The sequence below is a fragment of the Melospiza melodia genome, chromosome 26 (assembly GCF_035770615.1).
Source record: "Melospiza melodia melodia isolate bMelMel2 chromosome 26, bMelMel2.pri, whole genome shotgun sequence".
Lineage (NCBI taxonomy): Eukaryota > Metazoa > Chordata > Aves > Passeriformes > Passerellidae > Melospiza > Melospiza melodia.
The window spans coordinates 7,335,560-7,347,307 of record NC_086219.1 but is presented as its reverse complement, the minus strand read 5'-3'; the positions used below and the strand labels follow the sequence as shown (position 1 = coordinate 7,347,307).

Genomic DNA, 11,748 nt, shown 5'->3' with positions numbered 1-11,748 from the left:
GGCTGATGCAGGGCTGCATTGTCTCTGGGCATGCAAAGCACCCATGTGTGCTCAGTGGCCAATCCCTAGTGGGGCTCTGTGCATTGGTGTGGCCTGGTTTTCCTGCTCCCTGTGCTGGGAGAAGCTGGATGCTTCCTTGTCTGAATGCCTGGGTTTACTTCGGGACAGAGCATGACCTTGTGCCCTTGAGTAGGTTAAAGGTGCTGCAGTGGGGAACGTCTGCAGGTGTATCTGGAGATGCTGGGCTGCTCCATGAGTCTCTGTGTCCTCTCCATGCCACCCTTGGCAAACTCTGGGTCAGGAATGGATGGAGATGGCAAGAGCACGGGTGTTTGTGAGTGCACCAGACTCCCCATACCCTCCTTCGAGCCTACGGACTCATAGAATCATGGGTTGGTTTGGGTTGAAAGGGACCCTAAAGATGGTCCGGGGGGATCCCACCGGGGTATGGTGATGCCAGGCCCCAAGGATCATCCCAGGCCGGTCCCGCCGGGGGATTGATGAGCCCTGCGGCTGCTGCCGGTGGAGGGGAGGGGGTTTGAAGGGCCGGTGATGGCTGATGGAGGGCTGCGGGGAGGGGACCCCCGGGGCCGGTGCGGAGCGGGCGCAGCGGGGCCGGCTGTGCTGGCGGGGGCGGGCAGCCGGAGCCCCCCGGGGCGGGCGCGGAGCCGGGGGGCCGCAGCCCGGCCCCGGGGCGGAGCGGGGCGGAGCGGCGCGGCCATCCGGGCACCGCACCATGGCGGCGGCGGCGGAGGAGCCGGAGGGGCGGCGGGGCCGGGGGCCGCGGCCGGGGCCGGCGCCGGGCAGCCCCGCGGGGCGGGCGGTGGGCGAGGGCTCGCCCGGGGGCGGCGGCCGCCGCGTCTTCAGCCCGGCCGGGGAGTTCCGCGAGTTCTCCCGGCGGCAGCTCCGCGACATGGAACGGCTCTTCCGACAGTGAGTGTGGGGCACAGGGAGAAGGGGCTCCCCGGATGGCAGCGCCGGGGGGGACGGGGAACCCAGGGCATCCCGGTTCCTGCATCCCGGCATCCCGGCTTCTGGCAGGGTGGATGTCCCAGCGCCTCCCGCCCCGTGCTTGCGGGCGGGACCCCCCTATTCCTTTTGAGAGGGACCCCCATGCACCCCAGCCTCTTGCGGGAGGGATCCCCCGGCTCCTTGTCGGAGACTCCCCCCGCCCCAGCTCTGTGCAGCAGGGATGCCAAGGCACCTCCAATTCCTTGCCGGAGGGATCCCCCTCCTGCCCCTCTCAGGAGGGATGCCAGGGACACCCCTCTCCTCCCAAAACCCCTGCAGGACTGGTGCCGGGGACACCTTCCACAGCTCCTTGCCGGATGCGTTCCTGTGCGCCCCGAAATTCTCGCAGAAGGAGCTCCTGTCCCCCATGGAGGGGTGCACTGGTGCTGAGGCCAGAGAAAGGGGTCTGAAAGAGGGGACCGGGGACCTTCACATTCCTTCTGCCGCATCACCGAGGGATCCCACATCCCTGCAGCTGCAGAGGCCAGGCTGGCGTGTCCTCAGCATCCCTGCCCGCGCTGCGTGCCACCACGCGTGGCGGAGCGTGACTCGGAGCACGAGCTCGGCCCCTGGGAACGGGGGGAGCTGGCAGCGAGCCTCCAGCCCTGGAAATTTCCAGGGGAAGGCAGAAATCGGGGTGACTCCAGCCGTGGTCACGCTGGAATGCGCGGGAGTAGCCAGGGGCGAACGGGACAGCCCGGAGCATCCCCGTGGATCCCGCGCTGGGTGCTTTGTGCAGGAGGCGTGGACACAGCGCGACTCCGGGAAGGCGCGGAGATACAGCACAGGCGATGGCATGGCTGCGACATGCCAGTACCCTCAGCCCGTCTGGCACCGCGGGAGGATCCGCATCCGCGTCCGGGGTGGTCTCACTCGGACCCGAGCGGGGAGCCGGAGGCGGTGACCCCCGTAACACAGGGCTGGGGGCTGCGTGGGCTGCGGGCACACCCTGTCAGCAGCCTGGCGGGGCGCGGAGCCTCCCCGTGCCCTCCTGGGGGGCTCTCGCCGCCGGCGGCTCACGGCAGCGAGCCCAGCGCTGCAGCAGGGCAGGAGGGAGCCTGCCTGCGGGGCACAGCGCGCTCGGGGCCCGCGGGGACACAGGGCCGGGGCGATGGTGGCCGTGCCCGTGCTCCGGGCGCAGATGGCGGGGCGGGAGCGGCGGTCGGAGCCGACTGCTCGGTGTGTGCTCTGACAGCTGCGGCGTCTCGCTGCAGCGAAAGGAGCAGCGCCGGGGCTGCGAGCCACTGGGAGGTTCGGGAGCTGGGGCTTTCCCAAGGGAAGGATGCTCTGGAGCAGAGCCCTGCCACGCTGTCCTCGCTGCTGCTGTCCTCGGGATGTGACAATCCGGCTGTAGAGGATAAAGTGAGGCAGGGAAGGGTTTTGGTTCTCCACAGGGGAGATGGTGCCCTTTGGGAGATGCAGGATGCTGGTATCCCAAAAAAATAGAGAAGGGGATTGAGAAAAAGGAAGGGCCCTGCATCTGGGGAGGTGGCATGCGTGGGATGAAGTGGCAAAGTCAGGCCAGCTGACCCACCCCTTGCAGAAAAACTCTGTGTGATGCAGGATGGAGAGGGACTTTGGACAAGGCCATGGAGTGATAGGACAAGGAGGAAAGTCTTCAAAAGTGACAGAGGGCAGGATTATTTTGGATACCAGGAGGACATTCATCCCTATGAGGGTGGTGAGGCCCTGGCTCAGGTTGTCCAGAGAAGCTGTAGCTGCCCTATCCATGGAAGTGTCCAAGGCCCAGTTGAACAGGGCTTGGAACAATCTGGGAAGGTGTCCCTGCCCATGGCACGGGGTTGGAATGAGGTGGCCTTTAAAGTCTGTTCTAACCCAAACCACTCCATGATTCTATGATCCTGTGCTCCAGGTGGGGTACTAGAGGCAAAAATCATGTGGGATCTGTACCCACAGCGTCACTCTGAGGGTGCTGGCATCAGTAGGCAGAGATGAGCAGGACCAGCCCCATTCTGGGGCCCCTGGCAGATCAGGAGGGTGCTGCTGGAGACACGGACGGAGCCGGCAGCAGCAGAGGAGGTACAGATGAGTCACGGACCTGCAGCATGGGGAGTCGGGGCTCTGCGTGGCTGCTGCAGTGACAAGATACCAAAAAAAAGCCTTGTCACAACGGGTGCAGTGTGTAGCTGCCCACCTACAGCGTGTGGAGCTGTACAAAGCGTGGCTGTGTGCTGGCTCCCCATGGAGATCCTGCTGTGCCATGCCAGCACGCTGCTGGCACAGCCCACGGTGCACAGGCAGTGGGCAGGGAGGGAACAGCAGGGTGGCTGCGGGGAAGCCAGGGGGGACTGTGGCATGGCCACAGGAAGGAGTCTGAGAAGGGGCATTCCTGACAGGTCTGTAGATAGCATCAGTGAGCAGAGCTCACTGTGACCTGGGGAGCAGTGCCCAGTGAGCTAAGCCCCAGGGCTTGTTATCCCATGCTGCAGCCAAGGGGAGCGTGTGCTCAGGCTCCTGGCACAGGGAGTGGGCAGCAGGCTTGGCAGCATCCTGGCAGGTTCTCCTGCCAAGTGCCACGTGGAAGCAGGCACGATCCTGGATAATGCTCCAGGGGGTTGTTAGCAGTTCAGAGGCAGCTCCCTGTGGTCTGGAGAGCTGCCGGAGACCGTCAGTGCCCAAGTCCTTGCTCAGCCCTCTTTGCTTCCCAGCCAGTGTGAGAGCACACAGGGGTCTGCTGCTGGGGGGTCAGTATGGGGGGCTGCGTGGGCTCTGCACCCCGTGGTGATGTGTCAGGATTGTGCCACCGTCCTGCAGGTATGACGCAGGGAAAGACGGCTTCATTGACCTGATGGAGCTGAAGCTGATGATGGAGAAGCTGGGGGCTCCACAGACACACCTGGGACTGAAGAACATGATCAAGGAGGTGGATGAAGACCTAGACAGCAAGCTCAGTTTTCGAGAGGTGAGGTGTTAGGAGACTCCACACTGGCCCAGAGATGTCCCCAGCCACTGTTCAGGCTGGTGAGAACTTGGGCAGTGGCTGTGGTGTCTTTGAGGTCTTCAGGGAGCCAATGCTGCCATCTCCCCTCACAGTTCCTGCTGATTTTCCGGAAGGCAGCAGCAGGTGAGCTGCAGGAGGACAGCGGGCTGCATGCCCTGGCCCGGCTCTCCGAGATTGATGTCTCCACAGAGGGGGTGAAAGGTGCCAAGAACTTCTTTGAGGCCAAGGTGAGACAGGGCTCAGGAGGTCCCATTGCAAGATGGCAATTCACCAGGGCAGTTTGGTGATGGGTAGGCAGGAGATGGAGATGTTGGGGTGGGCAGGAAAGCTTGGTGGAGATCACAGCTGAACATTTCCATCCACAGGCACAAGCCATCAACGAAGCCAGCAGGTTTGAGGAGGAGATCAAAGCAGAGCAGGAGGAGAAGAAGAAGCAGGCAGAGGAGCTGAAGCAGAGGAAGGCAGCCTTCAAGGAGCTGCAGTCCACCTTCACGCAGTGACAGGGCCAGGCAGGACTGGTCAGCGGTGCCCAGAGTGGCAGCGCTGCCTGTGCCAGGTGCCAGCCATGCCAGGGGTGATGCCCGAGCCGTGCGCCGCCCCGGCTGCCGGCAGGATCCCGGCGCGGGCTCGGCACGGTGCCCACCTTGCTGGCAGAGCCCGGCCAGCCCCGGCTCCCCCCTCCCCTCTTGCTGTGGTGTCTGTAGGTGTTGTTTGTGCCCCCACATCCCCAGCGTGCCCCCACCCTGAACAGCACCCTGTTCTCTGCCTGCAGCTGCACTGGGGGTTGCTGCTGCTGAGTCCCAGGGGAGCTATGTCCTGAATGTCTGTCCCTGGGACACCTATGCCCAGACTGTTTTATGTTGTGAGTGCATTGGGAGATTTGCAGGATGGGGCTTGTGCAGGTGGCCGTGGTGGGTGTTTTGGTGGCCATGCTGGCCCAGTGTCTGTTGGTATTCCTATGTCTGACACCAGTGACAAAAGCCGTGGCAAGGGCCAGGTTCTGGTAGAGGGGCTCTGTGTTTGTGTGTGTGTGTGTGTGTGTGTGTGTGTGTGTGTGTGTGTGTGATGCTGGGGATGTGTGCCCACCCAGCTGAAATGGAGCCCCTCAGGAGCTGTGTCTCTTTTTATTTTGGTCAAAGACGTACAGAAAGGCAGCTGCTGGCTCATGGGGCTGTATTATGTTTTTTTTTTATGTTGTATTCAGCCTGGCAGGATGAGTGTGGTGGCCACAAGTGGTTGCCATTGGTCACTGAGACTCTCGTGTTTGTGGGTGGCTGTAAAAACCCACATCTGTCCCAGTGTCCCCCGAGTGGCGGTATAGGGGGTGTGTTATGTTTTTTTTTAATTTAATCCCAAATAAATATTATATTTCTAAAGTGCTGGTTGCTGGTTGCTGGTTCGGTGGGGGAAGGAATCTGGGGATTGGGGTGTGACTGTGGGCATGCAGTTCCCACTGGAGGTGGTGGCAATGAACAGGAATGAGCCATGGCTCATTGTGCCAATGGTTTGGGAAGCAGCAGGGGCCCAAAGCAGGTGTGGGGTGTGTACTGAAGGCCATCAGCAGCGCTGCTGCTATCTGCGCCCGTCCCACCCTACGGCACCTGTGGGGTTGTGGCTGTTCTTGACCATATCAAGAGTGAGATAAGGAGACCTTGTGCCTAGGGAGTGGTGGGGTGAGAGGGCAGTATCCTGGGGAAGTGAGTGCTTAGGGGTGGGGGACAGCAGGGCTGCCCAGCCCCTCATTGAGAGCATTATGGGTGGGGGGCTGCCCCAGGAGGGAGTGACCCTGTGCCCCAGCAGGGACCCTGCCCCTTCCCAGAGCAGGGCCAGGTGTCCCCACCATGTCCCAGCATGGTGCCAACACATGAGGGGCAGATGCGGCCATTCCCAGGCAGGACCATGAGTGTGATAACAGCAGGTGATGAGGCTGAGGAGCCCCTGTGCCCTCAGGGTGGGACAGTCTCCATGTGTCAGCAGCAGGCAGGGACACTCCAAGGTCCCCAGCAGTCCAGACACTATAAGAGGGGTGAGCAGCCCCACCACTTCTTCTTCCCTCTGCACAACCATGCTGGGAGCCATCTGTCTCGTCGTGCTGCTGGGCTACGGTAGGTGCAGGGCATGGGGAAGGGTCAGGGCAGGGAGAACAGGACCGTGGCTCCTGCCCTGGCCCTGGGCACGGTCACAGGCAGCCTCTGATGTCCCTTTGCCGGGTGTCCCACAGCCTACGGATGCGGTCAGCCGGCCGTGCCACCACAGCTGAGCTCCCGCGTGGTGGGCGGTGAAGACGCTGTAGCCCACAGCTGGCCATGGCAGGTGAGGGGCACAGGGACAGCGATGGGGACAGGGATGGGGACAGGGATGGGGACATTCCTGCCCTGACCCTGTGCCTCTGCCCTCACAGATCTCGCTGCAGTACAGTCGCTCTGGATCCTGGAACCACTATTGTGGTGGGAGCCTCATTGCCCCCCGGTGGGTGATGACAGCTGCCCACTGCATCAGGTGCGTATTGGGGTGCTGGGGGCATCTGTGCCATGCAGGTAAGATATCTGTGGGAACTGACACTCCCTCTCTCCCTGGCAGCTCTTCCTTGAACTACCGTGTGGCGCTGGGCAGGCAGGACGTGTCAGAGGCTGACGAGCCTGGTTCTGTGGCCGTGGCTGTGGAGAAGATCATCGTCCATGAGGACTGGGACGACTACTACGTTCGGTAGGGGTTGGGTGCATTAGGACTGAGTCATGGGTGGTGTGGCCATGGTACATTGTTGCCCTGCCCAGGGACCCTCTTCCCATGGACAGGGACCACCATGTTTCATGTCTCCTTGCAGCAACGACATTGCCCTGATCAAGCTGGCAGAGGAGGTGCAGGAGACTGACACCATCCGTATTGCCTGCCTGCCGGCTGCTGACAAGATCCTGCCCAACGACTACCCCTGCTATGTCACCGGCTGGGGAAGCATGAGGAGTAAGTGGGATGTACCTGGGAGAGTCTCCAGAAAGGGGAAGCAGGCAGAGGGTGTGAGGTACAAGCTTTGTCTCTCATTGCAGCCAACGGGCCCCTGGCCACCATCCTGCAGCAGGCTCTGCTGCCCGTGGTGGATTATGAGACCTGCTCCCAGTGGGACTGGTGGGGCAGCACTGTGAAGAAGACCATGGTGTGCGCCGGCGGCGATGATGTCAGATCTGCATGCAACGTGAGTGTGGGCACTGCATGTGGTGGGAGCCCCAATTGTGTGGTACCATGAGCACTGGGAGGAGAGGGGATGGAGCCATGGTGGTGGATGGCCAGGAGGGATGAGGGGAGTGTTGGCAGGGTGCCCAGGAGCAATAGCACAGCGTGTCTCTCTGTCTCTCCGCACAGGGTGATTCTGGGGGCCCCCTGAACTGCCAGCGCGACGATGGGATCTGGGAGGTCGAGGGCATCGCCAGCTTTGTCTCCGCCCGGGGCTGCAACACGAACAAGAAGCCGACAGTCTTCACCCGGGTGTCCGCCTACATCGACTGGATCAACGAGGTGGGTGCCTCTTCCTCTGCTCCCCACTCCCACACAGGGGCTGTTCTTGTCCCACTGAGGGTCTTACCATGCCCCCCTGTGTCTTTTTGGCAGAAAATGAGCACAAACTGAGGATGCAGCATTGTGGAGATACCACTGTTGATCAAAATAAAAGCAAAAAACGCTGAGCTGGTCTTGCTGGTTTTTGGCGGAGGGGATTTGGTGGAGCTGGGGACACACATGCAGGGCTGGGTCTGCTGATGCCAAGGCCCTGCTTGTGTGCTGGGGAAGGTGTCCCTGTTGTGCATTGGGGCTGGGCAGGACTCTGCAGAGGCTGTTGGGCACATCCTGCAAGATGCTTCCAGTCATCAAGCTGTGGCTGAGGCATGGCCCTTGAGGGTTGGCAATTATTTTGATGGGAGAGGGGCTGGGCTTTGTCCAGGTTATTCAGGGGAGCTCCAGGGAACCCAGCTGGCCCTTGTGGACGATCTGGAACACTTGGTAGCTCCCAGGGTGCTTTCGGGGACCTCACTGGCACTGCCTAGATGAGGTCTGACTTTCAAATGGGGCTCTTGAGGGAACTGGGTTGGCCTTGGGGAGCTTGAGAGAGTCTGACTGGTTTGGGAGGCGTCAGGGGTGCCTGCAGGAGCTCTCTTGGAGATGGAGCCCTTGGCAGCTGCATGGCACTGCCGGCTACAACAACAGGACCTGTGACATGGCCCAGGAGCAGAGCCTCTAACCACGGATCTCCTTCTGTGCTGGCTGGAGGAACAAGGTGGGTGATGGGCAGAACACAGAAACCCCAGCTGTGGGGTTCCCAGGAGGAGCCCGGGCTGCCCTGGAGGAGACAGGGATGTTTTCCAGGAGGAGGGCAACGTGTTGCTGGGAGCAGCTGTGAAGGAGTTGTCCAGGAATTGGAGGTGGGTGTCACCATCAGCCCCTGAGCAGAGCCATCCATCACACCATCATCCCATCACGGCTGCTGGAGCCCAGCCAGTATCCTCTTGGGATGAGGAGGAGGAGCAGAGCGAGCAGGGATGGACGGCAGCAGCTCAGGCTGGGTGGGGACGTGGTGGACGGTGCCGGGTTTAGGAGCCATGGTGCCACTGGACCATTGAGCGGCACCATCACCAGCCCACAGAGCAGCACTGGCACCTGTTCCAGGGCCCAAGAGCACTGGCATGAGCCCTGGCACCGTGGGAACCACCTGGGGACTCTCCAGAGATCCCTGGCACTTGTCAGCCTGACCAAAGCTTTAGCAGGTGAAGCGGATGCAGGGTGGGAAATGGTTTGGATGGATAGTAAATGTCCTATGACAAAGGAACTGTAGGGATCACCCCAAAGGCGATTAAAGGCCTGCCAGTCAGATGATGTGTGGAGGTGGCTACTCTGCACAACAGGATGGGGCCAGGTGCTTGGGACACTGGCGTGGCATTGGCAGCATGATCTGCTGGCTTGGATGGAGATCTGTAGGCTGTCCATGGGAAGCTGGGCAATGTGGGGTCCCCTGTCCCCTCTGTGTGTACCCACATGTGCCATGAGGACAGTTGTTTGGGCTGGGAGTGCAGAACACTGGGGTCCTGGGGACATTACCACTACAGGTTAACCTAAAGTGTAAATTTTATTTTTATTAAATGGCTAATATCTAATGTACACTCTATAGTATGTGTCCATTATTAAGTATTTAACAATATGAGAGAATAAGGGGAAGTTTAAAAGAATACCACAAAACTTTGTGAAGTTCATTACTTTTATTTCACTGTTGAAATATAAGTACTCATACAATCCCTTTCATAAAAGTTTCATGTTATTAGTGATCTTTACACACTCCTGGGAATGAGAGCTCGGGACACCCAGGGACACGTGAACAAACTCCCCTGACACTGAGCAGCATCCCAATGCTGATGGCACAGAGCATAGGGAAGCACTGCCCTGACACATGGTGCCAGTCCACATCCTGGGCTCCCCTCAGGGGCATTGTCTTAGGTTGGAAATGGGTGGGTGTATTCTATTCCTATCTGTGGAGCAGTTCTGTTAAATGGGCAGTTTTCTTTATCTCTTCCACAACCAATCCTCCCTCTGGGGAGATAGCTTCTGTTAACGGGCCAATGAATCTCACCACATGTCTGGTAAAATTCCATCATCCCATTGTGAGGCGCTCTGCCCAGAGGGAAGGGCCAAGCATTCCTACCTGGATAGAATCTGACATTTGGAACACCAGGGCAGCCTTTGCCCACTGCATTCCCAGAGGAGCAGCTGTCTGTCCACTGCTTTCCCAGAGGAGCAGCTGTCTGTCCAATGCATTCCCTGAGGGAGACCAGGCCCATCTCCAGCAGGCCTGGACCTTCAGAGGAAAACTCCACCCTTGTGCAGGATCCCTGCTCAAACAGAACCACAGCTGGCACTGCAGGAGGGCTGCAGCCACCATGGAATGGGACTGCTGCCAACAGCCTGACCCACATGGTGTCAGGGCCTTTTCTGGCTCTGTCCACAGTTTGTTTGTACTACTACATTTGCATTTTCTTAGTTTTCCTAGTTAAAAACTGTTATTCCTATTCCCCTATCTTTGCCTGAGAGCCTTTTCATTTCCAGATTTTAGCAATTCAGAGGGAGGGGGTTTATATTTTCCATTCCAGGGGAGGCTCCTGCCTTCCTTAGCAGACACCTGTCTTTTCAATCCAAGACAGGCATCCAGCACTGAAAAACAAGGAGGAGGAAGAAGAGCAGTGGGGCCCATGGAGTAAGCCTAAAAGAGCATTTCCCCATCTCTCCCTCAGCCCTGACTCTCCTCCAGCTCCACCACACACCTCAACACCACAGCTGAGCCATGCAATGCACCTGCTCTGCTCTCACCTCCACCAAGGATGTCCCAGGAAGGGACAAGCCACTGCAGCCCACATCATGGAAGAAGGAAAAGGACAAGGTGGAGCCGTCTCTGCCCAAACTCAAGCACCAGCTCCCTGCACCACCAGCCCATGGGACAGCCCAATCCCAAGGCTCCATTGACAAGAGAACTGGGGACATAAAGGAAGGGGGAGATGCAGGGTCACCTTTCCTAAAGGAAAACAGGTCCAGGGGAGATGGAATCAGCCCCAGCACCACCGGTACACCCAGTGCTCTGTGCAGAAGTAGCAACACAGAACAGGGCAAACCAGATTCTCACACCACAGGTGGTGGGGAAGGGGACACATGTGCAACTCAGCTCTCAGAAAACCTTGGGCAGAGGCAAGGCCATTGCAGCCACATCCTGACTCCTGCTGGACCCCCTTGGGGCTCTTGGCTGGCCCTGGCTCTATTGGTATTATCAATATTGTAGACGGGATGTGCCCTGGCTGGTCTGGCCCCTGCAGCTGAACCAAATACTGGCTACTGTGGTGTTCCACCCCAGAGACGCCTTTGGCCACCTGGATGTTGCAGCTGGGCAAGTGGAGACAAGTCCAGGCATGCTGGGCTCTGGTGGTGCGGGACGGAGCTTCCTCTCGTGGAGGGGCCGCTCCTCAGGTTTAGCTCTGGTGGAGAAGCTTTAAGGCAATGGTGAAGGAAAGGAGTCATTTCTGATGGAGGGCTTCAATCCAGAGCTTTTGTTCTGGCCCACAGGCCTCTGAATCCAGCAACTGCTCCAACAGAACTCCCACACTGTGTGCTTGCTCGGTCTTTTACCCAGGGGAGGGGAGGAGGGGAAGGGGTAGGGAGCCACCAACCAGGTACGGGTGGGGAGGTCTCAAGGGACAAGGGACACCTGGATGGCCCAAAGCTCCCCAGGGGTAGAGGGCATCCTTGGAATCTGCCCAATCACTCAATGCCCTTCTGGAATTCCAGATTGACTGACAGTGCTTGGAGGGGTCAGGGTGGGGAAAGGGAAGGTGATTGACACACCTGGGAGGGAATCTTCCGGGAGTACTTGGGGTCCTGAGATAAACCATGAAATCACACAGCAACATCTTCCTCTAGTTTTGTTTAAAATGAAGAGGACGGGGTTTGGGGGCAGAATGCTCACCAATCTATGGCTTGTAAATTGGTTTCTCCTCTTCAGGAGGGTCAGTATTTTCTACTGAGGCTTCCAGGTCATCAGTTGGAGCACTAGGGGCTTCCAAATGGTAGACTTCAGGAGGGGAAGATGAGCTTGAAATTAGCTTATAAACCATGTGCTTCATTTACCCAAAAACAATGCTAACAACTACGACAACAATAACTAGAATAAATAGTACTAAAAACACAGTTTTCAGAATAGATCCCAACCAGCCCAAGAGTCCCCAGCCCTTGAACAGTCCACTCAGCCAGTCATC

At 59.1% G+C, this 11,748-nt stretch overlaps 2 protein-coding genes across 2 annotated transcripts; both read left to right on the top strand.

Moving 5' to 3' along the window:
• Window positions 1-736: 736 nt before the first annotated feature.
• Window positions 737-5,349, top strand: EFHD2 (EF-hand domain family member D2). Its single transcript, XM_063177080.1, has 4 exons — window positions 737-933; window positions 3,787-3,934; window positions 4,066-4,200; window positions 4,339-5,349. Exons 1-4 carry the CDS (start codon window positions 737-739, stop codon window positions 4,471-4,473), a joined length of 615 nt encoding a protein of 204 aa, XP_063033150.1. The 3' UTR covers window positions 4,474-5,349.
• An 88-nt stretch (window positions 5,350-5,437) lies between these two features.
• Window positions 5,438-7,648, top strand: LOC134429763 (chymotrypsin-C-like). Its single transcript, XM_063177081.1, has 7 exons — window positions 5,438-6,286; window positions 6,375-6,472; window positions 6,554-6,679; window positions 6,798-6,934; window positions 7,018-7,163; window positions 7,331-7,483; window positions 7,577-7,648. Exons 2-7 carry the CDS (start codon window positions 6,450-6,452, stop codon window positions 7,592-7,594), a joined length of 603 nt encoding a protein of 200 aa, XP_063033151.1. The 5' UTR covers window positions 5,438-6,286; window positions 6,375-6,449; the 3' UTR covers window positions 7,595-7,648.
• The last annotated feature ends 4,100 nt before the right edge of the window (window positions 7,649-11,748 follow it).

What these genes read in the sequence shown, in the direction of transcription:
- LOC134429763 (XM_063177081.1), top strand. Translation starts at nt 6,450, where the DNA reads ATGACAGCTGCCCACTGCATCAG. An exon ending in ACAGCTGCCCACTGCATCAG is followed by an intron (nt 6,473 to 6,553) that starts GTGCGTATTGGG and finishes TCTCCCTGGCAG; the next exon opens with CTCTTCCTTGAACTACCGTG. An exon ending in CGGCTGGGGAAGCATGAGGA is followed by an intron (nt 6,935 to 7,017) that starts GTAAGTGGGATG and finishes CTCTCATTGCAG; the next exon opens with CCAACGGGCCCCTGGCCACC.
- EFHD2 (XM_063177080.1), top strand. Translation starts at nt 737, where the DNA reads ATGGCGGCGGCGGCGGAGGAGCCGGAGGGGCGGCGGGGCCGGGGGCCG. An exon ending in ATGGAACGGCTCTTCCGACA is followed by an intron (nt 934 to 3,786) that starts GTGAGTGTGGGG and finishes ACCGTCCTGCAG; the next exon opens with GTATGACGCAGGGAAAGACG. An exon ending in GCAAGCTCAGTTTTCGAGAG is followed by an intron (nt 3,935 to 4,065) that starts GTGAGGTGTTAG and finishes CTCCCCTCACAG; the next exon opens with TTCCTGCTGATTTTCCGGAA.